This window comes from Bacillus rossius, chromosome 11 (genome assembly GCF_032445375.1).
Source record: "Bacillus rossius redtenbacheri isolate Brsri chromosome 11, Brsri_v3, whole genome shotgun sequence".
In the NCBI taxonomy this organism is placed as follows: Eukaryota; Metazoa; Arthropoda; class Insecta; order Phasmatodea; family Bacillidae; genus Bacillus; species Bacillus rossius.
Genome location: NC_086338.1, coordinates 6,042,504 through 6,064,917, shown reverse-complemented (window position 1 = coordinate 6,064,917; position 22,414 = coordinate 6,042,504). Strand labels below are relative to the sequence as shown.

Sequence of the window (22,414 nt, the reverse complement as noted above, 5' to 3'; positions counted from 1 at the left end):
TGATTTTGTTCTAGCTGCAGCAGTAGTTGAACGGAATGAACCTCACAACTGTGTGGGTTGCCATGGCAACACTTCATCCAGCTGCATTGGACACAGTTCCCAAGACTCTCCAGATATTAGCATCTTATTGAAGAGAGATGTGTCTCATACTGACACCATAAAGTTAACAAACTGCATAAATAATTTAGCTGGATCCACTGGTGTTACCAACTGTCAGGATAAAACTAGCACTGGTAACATTTTATCATTTGGACTTTGTTCATACATTCAACAACAGTATGCCCAAAAAGACACTGGCACACAACAATTTTCTTGTGCAGAATGTTCAGCAAAGTTTAGCCACAAAGGTGACCTGAAGAAGCATATTCAAACCCACACCGGAGAAAAACCTTTTAATTGTACAGTATGTTCTGCCAAGTTTAGCCAGCAAGGTAACCTGAAGAAACACATTCAAACCCACACTCGAGAAAAACCTTTCTCTTGTACACTATGTTGTGCAAAGTTTAGTCAGCAAGGTATCCTGAAGAGGCACACTCGAACCCACACTGGAGAAAAACCTTTTTCTTGTACAGTATGTTGTGCAAAGTTTAGTCGGAATTTTAGCCTGCAGAGGCACAGCCTAACACACACTGGAGAAAAACCTTTTTCTTGTACAGTATGTTCTGCCAAGTTTAGTCAGCAAGGTATCCTGAAGAGGCACACTCGAACCCACACTGGAGAAAAACCTTTTTCTTGTACACTATGTTCTGCCAAGTTTAGTGAGCAAGGTAACCTGAAGAAACACTTTCAAACCCACACTGGAGAAAAACCTTTTTCTTGTACACTATGTTCAGCCAAGTTTAATGAGCAAGGTAACCTGAAGAAACACATTCAAACCCACACTGGAGAAAAACCTTTTTCTTGTACACTATGTTCTGCCAAGTTTAATGAGCAAGGTAACCTGAAGAAACACACTCGAAGCCACACTGGAGAAAAACCTTTTTCTTGTACAGTATGTTCTGCCAAGTTTAGTCAGCAAAGTAACCTGAAGAAACACTTTCAAACCCACACTGGAGAAAAACCTTTCTCTTGTACAGTATGTTGTGCAAAGTTTAGTCAGAATTTTGACCTGCAGAGGCACAGCCTAACACACACTGGAGAAAAACCTTTTTCTTGTACAGTATGTTCTGCCAAGTTTAGTCAGAATTTTGACCTGCTGAGGCACAGCCTAACACACACTGGAGAAAAATCATTTTCTTGTTCACTTTGTTCTGCCAAGTTTAGGAAGCATAGTCATCTGAAGGAGCACACTCGAATACACACTGGAGAAAAACCTTTTTCTTGTACAGTATGTTCTGCCAAGTTTAGTCAGCAAGGTATCCTGAAGAGGCACACTCGAACCCACACTGGAGAAAAACCTTTTTCTTGTACACTATGTCCTGCCAAGTTTAGTCAGAATTTTGACCTGCTGAGGCACAGCCTAACACACACTGGAGAAAAATCTTTTTCTTGTTCACTTTGTTCTGCCAAGTTTAGGAAGCATAGTCATCTGAAGGAGCACACTCGAATACACACTGGAGAAAAACCTTTTTCTTGTACAGTATGTTCTGCCAAGTTTAGTCAGCAAGGTATCCTGAAGAGGCACACTCGAACCCACACTGGAGAAAAACCTTTTTCTTGTACACTATGTCCTGCCAAGTTTAGTCAGAATTTTGACCTGCTGAGGCACAGCCTAACACACACTGGAGAAAAATCTTTTTCTTGTTCACTTTGTTCTGCCAAGTTTAGGAAGCATAGTCATCTGAAGGAGCACACTCGAATACACACTGGAGAAAAACCTTTTTCTTGTACAGTATGTTCTGCCAAGTTTAGTCGGCAAGGTATCCTGAAGAGGCACACTCGAACCCACACTGGAGAAAAACCTTTTTCTTGTACAGTATGTTCTGCCAAGTTTAGTGAGCAAGGTAACCTGAAGAAACACACTCGAAGCCACACTGGAGAAAAACCTTTTTCTTGTACAGTATGTTCTGCAAAGTTTATTCAACAAGGTAACCTGAAGAAACACATTCAAACCCACACTGGAGAAAAACCTTTTTCTTGTACACTATGTTCAGCCAAGTTTAGTGAGCAAGGTAACCTGAAGAAACACTTTCAAACCCACACTGGAGAAAAACCTTTCTCTTGTACAGTATGTTGTGCAAAGTTTAGTCAGAATTTTGACCTGCAGAGGCACAGCCTAACACACACTGGAGAAAAACCTTTTTCTTGTACACTTTGTTCTGCCAAGTTTAATGAGCAAGGTAACCTAAAGAAGCACACTCGAACCCACACTGGAGAAAAACCTTTTTCTTGTACAGTATGTTCTGCCAAGTTTAGTGAGCAAGGTAACCTGAAGAAACACACTCGAAGCCACACTGGAGAAAAACCTTTTGCTTGTACAGTATGTTCTGTAAAGTTTATTCAACAAGGTAACCTGAAGAAACACATTCAAACCCACACTGGAGAAAAACCTTTTTCTTGTACACTATGTTCTGCCAAGTTTAGTGAGCAAGGTAACCTGAAGAAACATTTACAAACCCACACTGGAGAAAAACCTTTCTCTTGTACAGTATGTTGTGCAAAGTTTAGTCAGAATTTTGATCTGCAGAGGCACAGCCTAACACACACTGGAGAAAAATCTTTTTCTTGTACAGTATGTTCTGCCAAGTTTAGTCAGCAAGGTATCCTGATGAGGCACACTCGAACCCACACTGGAGAAAAACCTTTTTCTTGTACAGTATGTTCTGCCAAGTTTAGTGAGCAATGTAACCTGAAGAAACACACTCGAAGCCACACTGGAGAAAAACCTTTTTCTTGTTCACTTTGTTCTGCCAAGTTTAGGAAGCATAGTCATCTGAAGCAGCACACTCGAATACACACTGGAGAAAAACCTTTTTCTTGTACAGTATGTTGTGCAAAGTTCAGTCAGAATTTTGACCTGCAGAGGCACAGCTTAACACACACTGGAGAAAAACCTTTTTCTTGTACAGTATGTTCTGCCAAGTTTAGTCAGCAAGGTATCCTGATGAGGCACACTCGAACCCACACTGGAGAAAAACCTTTTTCTTGTACAGTATGTTCTGCCAAGTTTAGTCGGCAAGGTATCTTGAAGAGGCACACTCGAATACACACTGGAGAAAAACTTTTTTCATGTTTACTATGTTCTGCCAAGTTTAGACGTATTAGTCATCTGAAGCAGCACACTCGAACACACACTGGAGAAAAACCCTTTTCTTGTAAACTATGTTCTGCCACATATTGCCATCAAAATGCTTTGAAAAGGCATACTGGTACACACACACTAAAGAAAAACTATTTTTTGAACACTGTTCCGCTTAAGTTAGTAAGAAGATAACTTAAACATGTTTAATCCTACATACACTTCCCCTATTAGCATTAGTAAGGTTGACATGAATACATATTTTTAGTATTGACAAGGATAATAACGTAGATGACACACAAAACACAGTTTAAAAACAATGAACATAATTTATACAGCAAATCACAGTTATATACATGGAACACTTATATACAACAGACCACAGTTAAAACAATAAACACGGTGTATGTACATACAACAAAAAGACAGAATTAAGACAATTTTTAAGTTTAAACTTGCCATTTCGAACAAAGCAAAAATCAGCAATCCTTAAATAATACATAAAAGCATATAAAACTTAAATTCACAACCAGACACATAAAAACAAGGTACAGGAGAATCCCGTTATAGCGAGCAAGGTAATAGCGAGAACACGGCTATAACGAGGTCTTTTTGAGGAATTTACGGCGTGATCGCATGAAGCGCGCCTTGGTTATTTGTCTGCTTTATCTCCACCCCTCTCGCTCGCCACTCGATATCTTGCCGATGACACCTGTCACATTATTCAGCCTTGCAGTCGCCACCTAAGTGCGTGGCTTTAAAAATAGAATCCCGTCATTTCTTTCTTTTATCGAACCTCCGCTTGGCTTCAAGGCCAAGGTATGCTCGACTCGAATAAACCAAGCCTTTGAATATACATATACTTGTACGCATTTCTTATTATTTATAAAATAGACAAAATCTATTTTTTTCCCGCCACTAAACATAACAATGCACACTTTTTTTTTAAAAAATATAAATGCTTTTAATTAATTTGTTGGGGCATTTTCATTAACGAATAATAACATTGTTTATAACTATGTTAGGCCAAAAACGTCAGAGCCGTCTTTATACTTGTTGCTAATTGATCGCGTTAATAATACACAAATATTTATAAACTTGTTTGGAATTATTTCAGTCGTGACACATTTACAAACTCGTCACGTTATTTATTTTACTAGCTGGCAAATAGTAGGCACTACCGTATTTATTTCCGAATCTCTAGGACAGTTTTATTGTAACTTTTGTTTTGGTCAGTTGTTGGGGTAGCTATCCGGGAAGGGGGTGGTGATGGTTTGAGTTTAATTCCAAATTTATTTTCTAAAAACGTTTACAGGTTTTTTTAAATGAAAAAAGTATTGTTTTCCAGCGGCTATTTCGTTTGAGGCGTACATGCGTTGCCGCACTCCTGCTTTTTTTTGTAAGGAATTAAATCGTCGCGCTACACTAGCGCCGTCTGTTAGCTACACCCGGAACAAACACGGCCGCCAGCAGACAGCCCGCGTCAACGATAGATAGCAGGAAAATGCTGTGTCGGCCGCGGGCCAAGCCGAGTAATCGATTGCGGACTGAGATGCTATACTTACGTGGCGTGGTAGGGTATTCTGGTTATTTTGACGCAATCGGTGATTTCATCCGTACTTGTGGGGTATCTTTTTAAAGAGAATTCACACATCAGCTCACAGAAATTAAGATTTCGTTAATATAACCTGTTATTTTCCAATTATACACGTTTAAACACAATTTTTATGGTATTTTCGGTTCGTTTTTATTTTTTGGGGGCCAAAATCTGTCCAATTCGGTTATAGCAAGGACACGGTTATAGCGAGGATCAAACCCGGAACCGTGACACCTCGATATAACGGGACGCTAGTGTATTAGGAGATATTCACGATAAAGTAGACGAATCGTCAGAATAACTTGAAAAGCATGAAATTATGTAAATTATGATTGTAAAGCTTATAGCAAACACAGGATTACTTTAAAACTAACAAAGTGTAAGAAAATATATTGGGTAAAAGAGGTATGCATATTTTTAAGATAAATAATTATATCTCCGAATTTAACTAAGCATACCAATAATAAACACATGAAAACTGCTAACCATAATTATACCATTTTTAAAAATTCAATCACTGTAAGTTTGGTAAAAGGGCTGGTGTGCTTTTAAATCAAAAAACTCACATCTATAGTTAATTTTTTATGTATTTTTGACAATTTATTATAATTTGTCTATAAATGGGGCTGATAACAGAATTAGTTTTCATTTATTTGAAAAATTCATATCTCGGCAACTAATTAAGTTCGATGTGGATTAAATTGTAAAAAAAATATAAATAAATATAGTTTTTTTTTACTAATTTGCAATATTCCACCCATAGGGTGTGTTGATATTAGTTTTGTTTGAAGTAAAAAAAATGCATAATTATGAATCTACTATATCGAAGGGTTAGAAATAAAAATATAGAGTTTTGAATTTTATTTTTTGCAGTTTTCCTAATTTTTCATTTTAAGGTTGCTGAAGAGGGTAACTTATCTATAAAAAAACTCATATTTCCATAGCAATAATTCTGAATTAAAAAAACATAGCATAAATAACGTAAATAATTAATTACGTAGAATACTTTTGAGCATGTTTTTATAGTAATAAATCATATATATATATATATATATATATATATATATATATATATATATATAAATGAAGATAAGAAACTGAACAAGAATAATATACTCAATTATGATTTTATATAATTTTTTTAACCTTTTCCATTTTTCTATATACAACCGCCTCTCTGTGAGATGTAAGTTATATGGTCTAATGCAAAATCTAGCAACTTGGTGAAGTTTTATTTTTAAAGTATATTGTTACATCCCGCTAAGCAACTCAGAATAGTAACAAGTCACTTTAATCACCTGAAAAGTTTAATTTTATATTCAATGATTTTGAAGTTTTAAGTTCATCTGATTGCCAACATTGAAGATGAATTATTCCGTTAGGATAAAAGTTTTTATTTCGTTGCATTAGAGTAAAGGGTTTTCGAAGGCAGTCTTTTGTTTTATTATTACTTCTCAAAAAACACAAATGCGGATCACAACTTGCATATCCGGAAAATTTTTCCATGTGTTCATTGGAGACTTAGCTCATTGCTCAATTAAAAAAAAAATTAAAGTCCCTTTGTTGTTGAACAAAGGTACAATATCCCGTGGATATGTCCTTGGAGGGTAAGGACAGTCACCGTGGGGCTGATGCCGACGCCGGGGGTCCAATTGAGAGTTAAAACACTTAAAAATAGTTAATATTCTGCCTGGCCCCGATCAAAATGCATGAAATTGCTATTCAAAAAATCTCTCTGCATTCGTGTGAGCTGCTAACAATGCCGCCGTAAGCGACATCGATCGAGCGACAACTAGTTGGACATCACATTGATGTTGTCTTCCCATACAAAGGCAAGAACAAAGGGGAGGCTATCCCGCTTGTCAACCAACCAGTCACGCAACAGACACATAAATATGACCATGTAAGGAATGAGGTCTCGCCCAGCGAAAGTTCTGGTCCATTGCTGCGCAGTCATGCGCCCACGTGCGGGGTTTTTCCAACCACACACTAACTTACTGGCGAATCGTGTCACGCTGTGTCTTCCTTTCATTCAAACCTTCTAGAACCTTCTGGCTGCTCAGAGGATGCTTTAATACTGCAGAAATGTAATTAATGAACATACTTATTTTAACTGACCAGGCAAAATAAAGAAAGGAATAATAAAAAACACATTCATTTTATGTAGAACCTCATGAAAAATAATAATTAATATTGAGGCACAATCAAAATACTTTAAATGCCTATACATAGTAGATGAAACATGAGTAGTAATTAATTACGAATCATGAAGAAGACCACAGTAACATAACACATCGTCATTTCAAATGTTATCAGTAGCAGGGGGCATGAATTATGCTGTGTTACAATATCTTCTGAACAATGCATACTTAATTAGACATATTAGAAATTATAAATAAACATACCATAAGTTACCTTCTGTTATTCAACGTTCTCTGAAATATCACCAGAAGTTGTAACAGGGATTAATAATATTTTTAAAATAAAATGATATGGAATCCATTAAATCAGTATTGGCGACATATTTATAAAAATATAAATTTATTATAATTATTTTAGAGTCTACATCTGAGGTTAAAAGAAAGAAAAGGGATTAGAGTGGTTTTTGTTTGGGTAAAGGATATTGCCATGTTTAATAATTAGTTATGAATTTTTGCATTGACATACGTGTGGAAAAACGGAGAGGGTAATTTTTGGGATTTTTTTTTTTTTTTAAAGTAATACTAAGTAAACTACGGATCAAGTAATACATGGATAAGAAATTTGGTATCTATACTCTACATTTCAAATGTACATGTGAGTGCATCAATAGGCTTAAATAATGGGAGTATTAGGAATAAGGTGAAATTTTTTAACTATTCTATCAAAAATTTAATTATAGTAAATGAAACTGTTAGCATAAACTATGGTATAATCTAAGTTAAAATTAAATAGGTGCATGTGTAACATTTTTTTAATTGTCTACTTAATGAAATGAAAAGGAAGTTAGTGTGATTTCATCGAGGCAAAATATGTCCTCCAACACTAAAAATGAAGTTTTAAAATCAGGTACTTAATCAATACTTAAAATTAAAATGGCCTACACATATGTAACCACTTAAAAAAAATCATTCTTAAATGGTTTTGTTATAAAATATTATATTTTATGCACTTGACAATCCATTGTATCTATTTAATTAGTGAAAATGTTTTGAATTTTAAAACAATTTTCTTTCAATGGTAAGATTTTTGCAATATTCTCTATCCACGCAAGCGAACCTGTTGATTATTAGCTAGTTATAAATACAATTGTTTTCTTTTGGGCGTTTTCATTTTTCCTTGGAACTTTTTTTTGTGCAGTTTCTGGAACCAATTTTAAAAGATGAATCATAACTGTAAAATTTCTTGCATCAGTACATATGTAAGATGCTACTTATGCAGACATTAATAAATTAATTTTGCCTTTCATTAAATAATTAAATAAGTGTTCTGGTAAAAATTTACATAAAAAGGTTTGCCTACTTGCACATATAGCTTTGCTGCAGAACATGACTCTGCAACATGATTTAGAAATATTTATAATTTTTTTCTGGATGCCGACATGTTTGGCTGAATAGGACTTTTCCTTTTGATGGGTTGTCATGGAATCCAGACTTGTCGTGATTAAATATGTTTTCAGGTGGAACAGTACCTGGACTTTCATTTTCAAAGTGCTCAAAAAACTATTTTACTATCCCTCGTTCACCAGATCTGTTTCCTGGTTAAGGTTAGTGGTTAATGTTTATGCAAAGGCTTTGTTTTGTGTCTCTCTAAAAATGCTTTTTCCTACTCCCATCCTGGCATATTATTTGGAAAATGACTAATGCCTTTTTGAAGTGTCTAGGTATACTTTCACAATGTACCGTAAGTCAAAAACCGGTATAGGAACACCTGTCACTTACTGTGATGCAGTGGTGAACAAATGTGGCCTCTTCTTGTGGACAGAAGATATTAGGCAGTCCAACTCTGCCCATGTGATTGTTCTGGAACCTGTTAACAATAGTGTGGTGGGGAATGCCAGAACTGTGTGCTGCTTCTGTCTGACCACCTCTTCCTGAACGGGCATCTGCCAGTATTTTGGCCATAGTCTCCAATGGGAAACATTTCTTAGTTCCATACCTCCTAGTTCCAGGCTTCAAATGTATCTTTCGTGCCATGGTATTGCAAACAGTTTTGCGAACTATTTTTCTAGCGTATATGTTACTCCAGCCAATAACAGCACTCCTTTGATATCTGATAATACTGCTTGCTCCATTCCTATGTCCACTATTACTGAGAGTCTTGTACTTTGGGGAATCAAATCCTTGAAATCTACTATGTCAACAGGTCCAGATGGTATTCCTAATTTCATAACAAAAGGATTTTCTCTGGTTCTTGTTCCTATCCTTCAGTTTATCTTCAATAGCGTTATTAAAAACAGCATCTACCCCAATATATGGAAAACTGCCAAGGTCATTCCTATGATAAAAAAGGTAGCAAATTTAATGTCACGAATTATAGGCCTATTTCTCTTTTAAATGGATTTGCTAAAGTTTTTTACAAAATAATATTTAAGGAACTCTCTCAAAAATAAACTATCTGACTGACAGCATGGTTTCAGAATTGGCAAATCTACTATTACTAATCTGATAACTTTCATAAATCCAATTTATTCTGAAGTGATAACCCGAGGCTAAGTAAATGCTTGCTATTTTGATTTAGCAAAGGCTTTCGACACAGTAAACCATCAGATATTACTCAGAAAATCATCCATTATGGGATTGAGTGACAAATATATCAAATGGTTTGGCAGCTATTTGAAAGATAGGAATTACTTTGTTTCTATTAAACCAAAGCACTAAATTATTCTGTTGGTCTGTTATTTGCAGATGACCTAAAAATATATAGAAAAATTACTTCAATACATGACTGTCACTTCAACACAACATTTCTTCTGTTGTTGCATGGTGTAAGACTAATCTTGTTGAACTTAACTATGGTAAAACCACCACTATAATCTTCTCAAGAAAATATCATCCTATTGTATTTGAATATAAACTATACAATCATACTATTGCAAAATCAAATTGTGTCAGAGACTTAGGTATAATGTTAGCGTTGATTAAATATATCACATTTAATGCATCTAATTTAGATTCAACACTTAGTCTTTATATATCCTTGGTGAGATCTAAATTTGAATATGGTTCTGTGATTTGAAATAACATTAATAAATCAGATAGTGACAAATTGGATAAAATACAATTCAAACTGATCAAAATTATAAATCTAAAACGTAACATTAATCTGAATGTAGAATTACACTCCCTTCTTGGTTCCTTATTAAGAAGAGAAATATTAGATGCATTATTTTTACACAATTGTTACAAAAATACAATTAATTGTAATTATTTTCTTCACAATACTGGAATTAGAATACTTACTTTCAATAGTCATAAGCAATCTTTAATTTGTACGTTCAGTAAAACAAATTATCTATTATTCAGAATCACTAAAAATTACAATAAATATGCAAGGTTCTTTCCTGTATTAGATAGCAAAATAAAATTTAAAAAAATACAACTATACCAAACTTTTTTTTTTTGGTGGTAAATAATCATAGTATTTCAAGTTAGTTTTTTTTTGTGTTATTCTTATTTCCTACATTATAAATTTGTAAAGAAATTATTTACTAATTGTTAAATGTTGCATGTTGTGTGTATTGTTTTTTTTTTTGTTTTCTTGTAATTTGTATTGTTTTGTTCTGTCTGCATCTATTGTTTGTATCGTGCCTACCACCCAAGGCCATAAGCTGTAATTAGGCATGCAACAAATATTAAATAAATTAAATAAATAAATATTTTATGAAATGAGATGATTATTTTATTGCATGATGAGCTTGCTTATTTTGTAACCGGTAGGTAATGAAACACTTTCCATATGAGCAATCAAATAAGTACCAACAAGAAATTATTTCATTACAAACACACTATAATTGATAAAATGTTAAATTTTTTTAAATTGTTAATTGCATACAATTATCAAAAAATTTGTTTTTATGCATATTTCTGTAAAAGTATGTAATATTAAAAATTGAATTGTTACATTTAGACAATAAAAATGTACAATAATGGTATCATTTGACCTCTTTCATTGTAACATTGTACCGGTACAAAGTTGGCCTGAAGGTGATTACAAAATGCTGCAGTAAAATTATAGACTCTTATCAAATTAATAGTGGAAATATTTTGTTCATAAACCATGAACTTACAAGTACAGTAAAACCTTGTTTATTTGGCCCTCGTTGATCCAGTTCTCTGGATTATCCGGACCAGATTTGAAGACATTTTATTTAATGTTCACATAAAAATGATAGTTGTATTCTACATCTGTGCAAACAAAGACAGTAATCACACGATTATGTACCTGACCGTGCTTCGTTCAAACATCATACATGTTTGTAAGAGAAGAAATTTGACAAAGTTTGTTGTTAAGAAATGACATTTCTAATTAATTGTTTTTACTTCTAATGACTTGTAAACAATATTGAGCATCTATACTATGTAATTTTGTTACAAAACATAAGATTTTGCTTGTAAACAGTCACCAGTTTACAGTATATTTTAATTATTTCCTTTATATGTTTAAGTTGTAATTAATTATATATAATATTTGTTAGGTTAATTAGTATCATCAACCATACAGGCATGGAGTGTTACGCCTGTTCAGTAAGTATAATCTTTGGTTGTGGACACTTTTTCATAATTTATTTGTCTTGATGGTATTCTTCCATGGATGACATTTCCTTTCATGCTTTCTCATAGTCGCTATGTCTTGGGTTGCTACAAGAAAAAAGGAGAAATTCTAGGACGCCAAGGGAGTTGAAAAGCGTTTTTCAGGTGTAGGACTGTAAGTTGTAAATTCTCGGATGGAAATACAAGAAGACTGGTGTCGGACGTGACAAAACAAAAAAATAAGGAATCCGAATATTTTGGAATTATTCAGCAATTTCCACATTCTATCTGCCGTAGACGCCTTAATGAATCACCTGAAGGTCCTATTAAGTGCTGGTAGCACTACGAAGAATTTATCTGTTATCTGATCATCTAATGGTGAGAAATTTCCATAATTGCTATTTACAGCAGCATCCGGGATATGGAGTCTTCAGTTCCTGAGAACAGCATAACATTGTCACAGTAGCTTAGAATTCCTTCCAGATTTATTCTACCAGTTCCTGTGATCGCGATTCTATCACCTGGAGGTGTTTTCCCTGAGATCATCTAGAACAATGCCCTACCAAACCCTGAGCTAGCAGCGGTAGTGAAGTTGTCCTAAATTATACCCAATGGTAAAATTAATATGAATGGTTTTGGAAGTAATATGAGGAAGTGCGGTATGAGAGTTGTTTTGCTAACTCCAGGTAAAAATGTTATATTTACTTAGTTTGAACAGTCAATTTTAGTTTAGGACTATCACTCCATGAAACATATATCATTGCTACTTTGCCAAGTAATAACGATTCATATTAAAAGGAGTTTAAACTAGATTTATTTGTTTTACTTATTTAATCACTTAAAAGAGTTTAGTTTTACAAGTAATCACAATACTAGAAGTTAAGGGTGTTCCAGTGGTCCAAAAAAACGTCCCCACTTCCGAATGACTTCAAACTGATACATCACTCAAAATAGCATAAAAACTGATCTCTAAACACCCTAATAGCACTCTGTATAAGAGTCTGGGTCTCACCGCTGAGCGCTCAGTCGCCTGAGGGCCTTCGAAGGGGGAGGTTGTGTCACTCGGCTCCTGAACAGCGGGAGGTCGATGATCGTAAGAATGTCGCCCCTGTCGCTCCAAGCGGGGGTTTAGCTAACCGTTTGTAGGCTGGCAGCAGGTAGGATCTTTGAATATATATACTGTATAGAAGTCGCGAGTGGATAGGATTTACTCTTACGTTTTTCAGGAGCGTATGATGTGCAGCTTGGGAACTTCACCGCTGCAGTGCGCTGCCGTAACGCCCTGTATCGTCTTAGGTTGTTATTTACACGTTAGAGCGCAGCACTGTCGCCCGCTGTCATTCCCCCGCACCCCCCACCCATCATTCACTGCAGCTCAAGGTCGTTCAACGGGAGGGGGAAGGGGTGTTTGAAGAGTTCGACACTTGTCCGCTAGGGACCACCACAAGTCGATGCCCTAGAGATGGTGGCGATTGCGGCGGTGAATTAACCAACTACCTCAAACCGTATTAGAAATTTTAACCTTGGCTGGCGCTTCTTTACAGTATATATATTCAAAGGTAGGATGGAGGGGGCGGAAGAAACAGCTGGGATATCACAACCAGAACTCACTCCTCGCCGGGTCGTATTCGCCTGGTGTCCGCCAGGCTTTTTGTGCCAGCACGGAGCGTAGCTTCGCGTGTTCATGCTAAGCAACGGCGTACTTTCACAGCGAATAATATGGCTGCCATTTAATATCTTTTCTCGATTATCTTTCTTGTTGCTTCATACACATGCCGATACTTATATATATCTATCACATGTACTCAGCTATACTTATATAGGTGTAAACTCTCTTAGCTTTTTGTCTGTATTCAACGTTAAAGTATATCAATATGTTTCTAGATTGAACAATGATTGCGGAAACAAATTTTATAGTTCTAAAATATTTTGGTATAAGGTATTGCATTTTATAACTCAAAGACACAATGCATATGCAGTGCATATTTCTTTTAAGACTGGCGTATTTATCTGAAAAGACATGGTAGATAAAACCGTTCCATTATATAAGAAGAAATAAAATTGATTCAATACTTAAATTACTCAGATCACCATTATGTTATTTCTGTATCAAATTATTAACACTTTCTTGATTTATCTCAACAGAAAACTCGTATCACTGTCTACATTACACACATCACGGAACCTGCAAGCATAAGGTAGCTATGATTTGATTCAGATTTTGTTGACAAATATTTATACAATGGAAATATTTTTACTGTTATCCCTTATGTTCTGAAACAAAGCAGAAGACGTAACCGAATTCCGGCGATGAGCAGAACCTGCGTTGGTTTGAGACTCGGTGAGCGGTGTGACGCTAATACTTTAAAATTTGTATGGCCTATATGCATTAATTTTTTAATCCAAATATATTTACAACCCAACCCCTTGTGCGACTCACTGAACTGACCTATAAAAATTCTAACCCACTTCCCGAAACGCTAGAAACTCGAAATTTTCACACGAAATAGATCTCGTCCCGTGACCGGCGGAAAAATTCCAAAAAGTTGAATTTTTTCTTATTCTTGACGTCGCAATAAAAAAATCGTCTAAATTCCCCACCAAGCCAGGCCATCGTCCATTGTTATAGCAGCATCGTGATGGCAATCGGCCATTGTACCATTGTTGTAGAAGCCTCATCATGGAAAAACACACAAACTCGTGCATTTTCCCACTAAATAATCAGCTACAAGCCCCATGTCTATAAATTATATATATAAGTTGATAAAGTATATAATGATGATCGACTATGGTTTAGGTATGCTGTGTAATTACTATTATGTATGTTTGTGTGTGTGGTGGTCTTTACTTAATCTCCACCTGGGTTGTCACTTTCTGTAAATACAGAAAGTATATTTAGTGTCTCAATCTAACACAGTTGTGTAAAAACAGATGAAGAAACATACATAAATATAAAATATGACATATTGGGTTATGTTGTTTTTTTGGTATGGATGCAGCTAGCTCTATGCCAATCGCATAGCTCTGCACCTAGCTCTATATCGATCAGCTGATCGGTCGCTCCACTGCTACGTCTGTATTATTTTTAATTATGGCGCCACTCTTATGTATATAATGTCAGGTGTTTATAAAGAATAAATAGTATTATACACATAAGAGAAAATTTATGAAAGTTTCAGGACAAATATTTAGACAGTTGAAACAAGGAGAATTGGGATATTTTACCATACATAAAACAGACAATAAATTACAAACGTAATTTCTAGGTCGTATTTAATAAAACAGTAAATATTCAAATTAGTAACTTGACATATGGCAACTAAATATGTGTTTTATCATACTCAGGAATTAGGTTGCACACATGAATACATATACAAAAGTCCGTTTTATCCCGTTTGTAAAGTTCGTTGTTTTCAATTTAGGTGCGGCGAAAAATGAATAATTTATCATATATATTTTCAAAGTTCACTTCAATTAAAATTGTACCTCGGCATAGTTCATTATATGTGTCGGCAAAACACCGTGAGATCCTATCCCGTTTAACCTCTGGGTATAGGAATTGGATTGTGTATTTCAGAGTAAATTTAATTAAACACGTCTGTCTTTAGTGTGTTGACGTAATTTCACGTATTAATTAAATGTTTTACGTTTGTAGGGAAACAGATATGACTATTTTGTTTCGTAGGCACGGTCATTTGCGATGGAGGAAATCGAGTCAGATATTACTCACGTATTTTCACTCCTAAGATCGCATCAGTTCTGATGCGCCCTATGATAACTACATATAATTACTGTAGACGTCGTTTAGAAACATCCTTTTTCTTGGATGACCTAAATAGCTTCGTCGAATTTCATATTATTAAGGGATCCAAACCCCGGCGATTTTGACTGTGACGCCACAATTTTATAACTCTCTATTCTTAATTTTAGTTCCAAACTCTTCATTATTGCAACTCGGCCTCTGATTGGCCGGAACAAAATCACCGTTAACGTAATTTAACACTTTATAATAAAATCCGACTTCTCCCAAAACGTCTTAAAGTGTCAAAACGTCACAAATTTAAAATGTTATTTTTCAACAATAAACACTCTTTTATATAAAATCAGTGTCAAAAGCTGAAATCACCGTTAAAACCAATAAGGCCCTAGAGGGGTCTAGTCAAATGATGCTTAATTGTCGGGAAGCCTACATTTCACAAAGGGTTGAGGACCAACCCGAACATGCCCGAAGACTTAACCTTCGGCCAACTTCGGGACTTTGTTTTTCTTTTAACAAGACGCGCGGGAATTTTGATTAGTGAAGGCCCACCGCCCATACTTAAGGACAGAGGCTATTCCTATCTTGCAGAATCTCGTCACTGTTCAACTATGCAACAGAACTTAACTGAATTCAACATGTTTCAGGATAATTATATTTAGTGTTGTATCTATAGCATGTTTCAATTGTTTTTCATGGAAAATTCAAAATCATCTTTATATATTTACAGCTTAAAAATTTTATTTTCTTTCCGGGAGGGTGCCAGGCTAACTTATGCAGCTGTTTGGTGGGTCGTCGGCCCCAGCTTTGTTCATTAGGATCGTGGCAGTGGTTGAATTACTAACTAGAGAAGTAGTATCACACTCCTCAGGCAGCATGGTTGGCTGATGCCTAACTTAGGTAAGGGGGCACTGGAAATCACTGTCAATTTGTTCTCGCATTTATTGGCATGCTATGCATTGCGGTGTTACACTATGCGTTATACCTTATACTTTACCCTGACAAAAGTTTCTGATTGCTTCGTTATGTGCTTACGTTACATCTAACAGCAGTCTTATTGGGGATTTGCATGGAGTCGGCCATACCCGTAAGTTTTTGAATTACGACTCGAACAGGCTCTACGAGCCGTGAATCTACAAGTGCTTTAATGTCTTTGTTTGGGCCAGCAGACATATGCACGGCTACATTAAATTAAAACGCTTACCTCTGGAGTCAGCGAGTTCCATAATTGTCGACCCTGCGGCGTGGTCACGTGGCAGGGTTAAATCTAAGGCGGTTGGGATAAGCCCGGCTCCGCAAAGATGACCCAGGGATGTGTGGGTAACGAGAGAAAAAAGATTTAGAGGTGAGAAAGTCTATAAAACATTTATCACAATATAAGACATGTGTGTGAAAATGCTGAGTGTTAATATTGTGGTCATTCACTAAAAACTGGTTTCATTATATTTGTGAGGTTCATACTGTGCAGCTATACTGCATGACTATTAAGTAAATTATATAAACAATTATTTTATGCACAAATTACTACATTATGTTTCTCACCATAAAAGTAATTGTCCATAAAGGTACATACTGAGGTTGTTTAAAACAATAGCATGTTATGAGACTTTGTAGTGTCACCTGATGGTATAATGTAAAGAGGAAATATTACTGTGTAAGCTCTGTGTTGGTAATGCTCAGTATAGAAATTCAGTAATGTATGAGACATTTGCAGCCTAGATTGTCACTAAAGAATATTTTTTTTATGAAAAAAAAAACAACATAAATATTAAAAAAAATTTTGTGTCCACATTAATCTCTTTCCATTGTATTATTTTATCCGTAACATTCCTGTATAAAAAACCCAATCATTGTAGCTTTCCTAATTGTTCGTTGGTTTACTTGATATGTACCAACACTTATTCGTTGGTTTACTTGATATGTACCAACACAGTGGGTGAATGTATCTTGAAAGCGATACCACATAAAAGGTTACATGTTACATTTAAATTTATATGTTCACTTTATAAAAAAAAAATTCATTTATGTGCTGTGGAATGAAAAAAACGAAGACACATTGAATATTTAAACACTATTTTAAAGGCATAAAATCTTGCACTTTCTTTCTTGTACATACTAATAACTACAATGTGTTTTAAAGATAACTGACATGTCAAAAGGTAAAATTATTTATTATGAACGTTCAGCAAAAATTTTTACACTTTTCTTTCCTTTAAATGACAGCATTATTTTTTCCATATGAATCACCCAAGTTTGGTAAGTTTTGAAGATAGACAATCATGAAATATAAGGTTGTAAAAAATACTCTTTATTTCTCCAAAAAAAAAAAATTATTTCACTTTCTTAGTTACTATCAATTAACTGGCAATGAAATAAAATTCTAAGTAAAATAAAAAAATCACTATTATAACAAAAATTCACAAAATAAATCATTTTCATTGAATGTCCAAAGAATTTAATCTACAAGAAAATGTTCTAATGTCTTCACATGCCAGCATTAAACAGAAAATAATTCTTCCTTTCTATGGAGTGTCCAAGGAGTTTAATGTTTCAGCTCATTTTCTAATTTCCTTACATACCTGCAACAAACAGAAACAATTACAAGTACTGAGAATGTAGAGAATAAGTCATATAAATGGCAATTTGGAGACAAAGTCCATAACAGAAACTGTAGAGCAATAAAGTAATACATAGTATTTAACAGAAACTATATAGCAGAAAAATAATATTCATGGCAACATGATACACACCAGATGGTCAACACATTTCATTTGGTAAGTATATGTATAATTTGATAAGCTCAATAGTTTTGGTAGGCCTATCTTATTTAAATGTATACTGTGCTTCATGTATTCACAGCTTTCAATATATTTTTTTTGTTTTATATTTGTCAAACATTCAGTTACATAAAAAATTGGAAATATTGTATACCTACATTACAAAAAGTGTTTGGTGATTTAATGCAATGGCAAAATTAGCACCTAATTACACACATTAATTAAAAAAAAAAAACTACTACTGCTTATAAACACAAGTGGTAACAATAGTTAACAGCACTTAGCTCTTAATGTTTCTCAGGTAGATGTATAGAATATAAATGTGTGGTGATTGTAGTAGTGACTGCATTTTGCGATACTGTATGCTGCAACACTAAGTGAGATTAATGGCAGAACAGTAAATATTTTTTGTGTAAACTTAAGACAAGCAGCCAGAAAAGTAGGTGGTTTATTTTTATAATTTTATAAAATGTTATAGTAATTAAGTAGTAGTGTTTTGTGTTCATTGTATTTTTACAGTTTATCAGATTTTTTGCAAACAAGAAAATAAAAATTACAAAATACCTTTTGCTTCCTGAAATGCTTTGGAATCATTTTGTAAGACAGCACTGTGTTACATCAAGCAGTCTACCAATAGTTTTATAGTTTTAACATTCATGATTGCGATATCGCAAGCGCCGCCATGTGCGAGTCCCTGCTGTGCTTGCAAATAGCTTGCTTCAATAAAAACAAGGGCCTCATAATCAGATTTTGTCACATATGGAGTTATGTGTTTCTTGCTGCAAGTATTGCTCTCTTGGGTAATGACTGAAAAACATATCAGGAAGTAAAAAAAAAAGTTATAATTTTTACTCTTCTTACTTTTGTTGATTAAAACAAACTTAATAAAATCTTGTGCAGTTTTAAAAACGATAAACAACTTAAAGTACCTCAACATTCTCTTGGGAAATATTTCGATACATGTCAGGATGTGAAAAAACGTTTTTCAGAATTTTTGTTCTTTATTCATTTAAAAGCCACAAAACAATACAATTACTCTGTGCATTTTATTTGCTGTTAGGAGAGAGGTGGGTAATAATCTTACGTTGTGGCTTTTCCACAAACTAAAAAAAAATTAGACAAAAACTTTTTTTGACACTAGTCATAGCCCTGAATTTATCCTGAAAACAGACTTTAAATTTCTACAGGTTAGCAAGTAATCAAAGTTTAAAGCTTACATTATAATACCTGTGCATTCACACATACCTGTACGTTCTTAAAGTACAAACACTGGAAATTAACTTATGGACGGAGGACATTCATATGCTTCTGTTACATCAGATATATATCTTGAGAAATAATAATGAAATGTAATATATCTTCAGTATGGTGTTCTATTATACTATGCCGTCGGCGGCGGTCTCGTGTTCGAGTTCTAGCGGGTTGGCTGGCTTTTTTAGCGTTTTATGTTCCGGGAGGGCGCCAGGCTAGCTCGGTGTCTAACCAATGGGGGTTCGTGGTTCGTTGCCCCAGCGTGGTCCGCTAGAACCGTCGGCGGTATTGCTTGGGAATTTACGTTAAAGAAGAATGCGTGGGATTGCCGTAGTAGCGACGTGCCTTTATTCAAGGGATTGACGTCACACCATACAATTACTGAGCACAGACATGCCCCTGAGGGCTACTTGTCCGTTGCGGGGTGCAGGCTGGTACATGTTCAATGTTTCGTGGCACTGGTTTATCGGGTAACAGTATGCAGGCCAAGTACACTTGATGCAAGAGAGGCGCGCACAGATGACGTGGCGCAAAGTTACATTAACAAAGTACACTTAATGAAAATTAGGCGCGCACAAATGACGTGGCGCAAAGTTACGTTAACAAAGTACACTTAATGAAAATTAGGCGCGCACAAATGACGTGGCACAAAGTTACGTTAACAAAGTACACTTAATGAAAATTAGGCGCGCACAAATGACGTGGCGCAAAATTACGTTAACAAAGTACCCTTAATGAAAATTAGGCGCGCACAATTGACGTGGCACACAGAGTTTGTGGGTGACTGGAGTCGGCCAGTCCCGTAAGCGATTGTTTCTACGCGGGTGCCGTGCCCACTGGGGTGGTACACGCACCGCCACTAAACTTGGCGAAGTTTCCCTTGCGGGTTTGTGGTCGGCGCGAAGGCGCGTGGCCTTAAGAAAGTTCTGTGGTTTGCGGGAGACGGCCCGTGCCGTATGCTGAAGAACGACCCTGCGCACCAGGTGTGGTGCGGGGCGTCTTTACGTTTACGCGGTCGGATTAGGTCCTGAACCGTAAAAAATGGACCGGGCACGCACGGAGAGGTGAATCGAAAAAGGTTTGGTTTATGCTAAATGACTATATTTACCGGACGTTACTTGCGATGAAGACAATGGTTGTGGTCTCTCCGTGGGACGTAGGTCCGTCCCGGTCCGCAAGTCGAGTTGAACTGCGGAACTGGCATGGCGTCCGGTGGCGCGTCGGCCCCTGCCGCGCCAAGCTTGACCTCATTACGTTAAAAACTAAATGACTGCGTCTGGAAGAGACTTTAAGGTCGCAAAATTCGTAATTAATTGTTTGAAGGGGAATGGGTGTGGTTCGTCTCTAGTCCACTCGGATTTAGTGTGCTTTATAATAATAATGTCTGGTTTGGCCGTTCGGCTCGGTGGCTCGCTCGACTCGGGTGGGCCACGGCCAGGGGTGCGTTCCGTTAGCGGGAGAGTATACTGGCGGTTGCAGGTCGGGCTTAGGGATGGTCGTCGGTCGGACGACGTCAACTAGTACAGGAAGGGCTTGTTCTTAAGTATAGAATATGATACCACAGGTAAAATATATACTGTAGTAGGTATGTTCTAAATCTAGAATAAGCATGGCCATAGCATAAAATACGGTAAATATTTACAATCGCGGTAGATGCCAAAAATAATGCTAAAAATCCGAAAATACTTTTATTCTATGCACTTTCACTTCCTCTTTTCAAATCAACCGGCGGAGATAAGAAATTCCAAATACTTTAGGAGATATCGAATTTTTTAATTTCATGATATGTAGAGTCGCGGTAGATGCCAAAAAAAATGTAAAAAATCCTAAAATACCTTTATCATATGCTCTTCAACTTCCTCTTTTCATTAAAAGCGGCGGAGATAAGAAATTCCAAATACTTTAGGAGATATCGAATTTTTTAATTTTGCAATACAAGACCTGTGGAACCATTCGAGCGGCGCCATTTTTGTTATTTTGCCGTGTTCGTGAATACGTAAATCGTGAATGCGTAATTAATAAAATGGTTGATTAGGTCAGGTCAGTTACATTATTAATACTTTCAAACTAAGCCGACATTAAAAATTATTTTGTGAATTAATTTTAATGGCTGTTTAGTTTTAAAATATTTATAATGTAACTGACCTGACCAAACAAACCCGGACAGAGGGTGAACAGTAAACTAAAATGGTCGATTAGGTCAGGTCAGTTACATTATAAATACTTTAAAACTAAGGTGATATTAAAAATAATGTGAATTAATTTTAATTATTCTTTAGTTTTAAATTATTTATAATGTAACTGACCTTACCTAACAAACCCGTAACAAAGGATGTACAGTAACAACTCACGTAATTTTTTTTGTTACTTATTACTTGCGCAACAATATCAAAATAACAAATAAGACTTTAAAATTAGAAACGTTAAAAACTCACGTAAGTTGGAGGCGGTAATTAAACACCGTTTTAAACAATAATTGAACTAAATAATCACGTATTAGTTCATTTGAATTCTGGCCTATCACGAACAATCACGTGACATCATTATCCAATAAAAAAATAGATACTCGTTCTCGTACGTAAACAAGAAACAATGGTGCACGCACGCCACAGGAATGCGCTGGTTTTGTGCTGAAATTTAAAAATTCGATATCTCCTAAAGTATTTGGAATTTCTTATCTCCGCCGCTTTTAATGAAAAGAGGAAGTTGAAGAGCATATGATAAAGGTATTTTCAGATGTTTAGCATTTTTTTTGGCATATACCGCGACTCTACATATGATGAAATTAAAAAATTCGATATCTCCTAAAGTATTTGGAATTTCTTACCTCCGCCGGTTGTTTTCAAAAGAGGAAGTGAAAGGGCACAGAATAAAAGTATTTTCAGATTTTTAGCATTTTTTTTGGCATCTACCGCGATTGTAAATATTTACCTAAAATACATTACCAGAAAGCTAGTTTAATACACAAACATATTTTGTGCAAAACAAGCATTAGAATACTCCCCAACTAAAACCCCCATATAATCATGCTAGTCACATAATAATGCAGATATGGTAATGACATAAATGTGCCATGTTAATGTCGTCATTAATGTGATAATGATATTGTGATACATACTTGTC

The 22,414-nt window shown here is 35.5% G+C and overlaps 1 protein-coding gene across 11 annotated transcripts in view; it reads left to right on the top strand.

Moving 5' to 3' along the window:
* LOC134536607 (oocyte zinc finger protein XlCOF6-like) overlaps positions 1 to 22,414 on the top strand; it is a 230,691-nt gene that overhangs the window by 84,320 nt on the left and 123,957 nt on the right. For 4 of the 11 annotated variants that reach the window (XM_063376388.1, XM_063376387.1, XM_063376386.1 and 1 more), the window contains one exon: positions 15 to 10,630. The exons of 5 other annotated variants lie outside the window; for them this stretch is intronic. In XM_063376388.1, the coding sequence (XP_063232458.1) occupies positions 15 to 3,373 (3,359 nt within the window). In that variant the 3' untranslated portion in view covers positions 3,374 to 10,630. Of the gene's footprint in view, positions 1 to 14; positions 10,631 to 20,043; positions 22,018 to 22,414 lie in introns of those variants that run through there. 2 more of the 11 variants (XR_010075820.1, XM_063376393.1) reach the window with 2 other exon arrangements.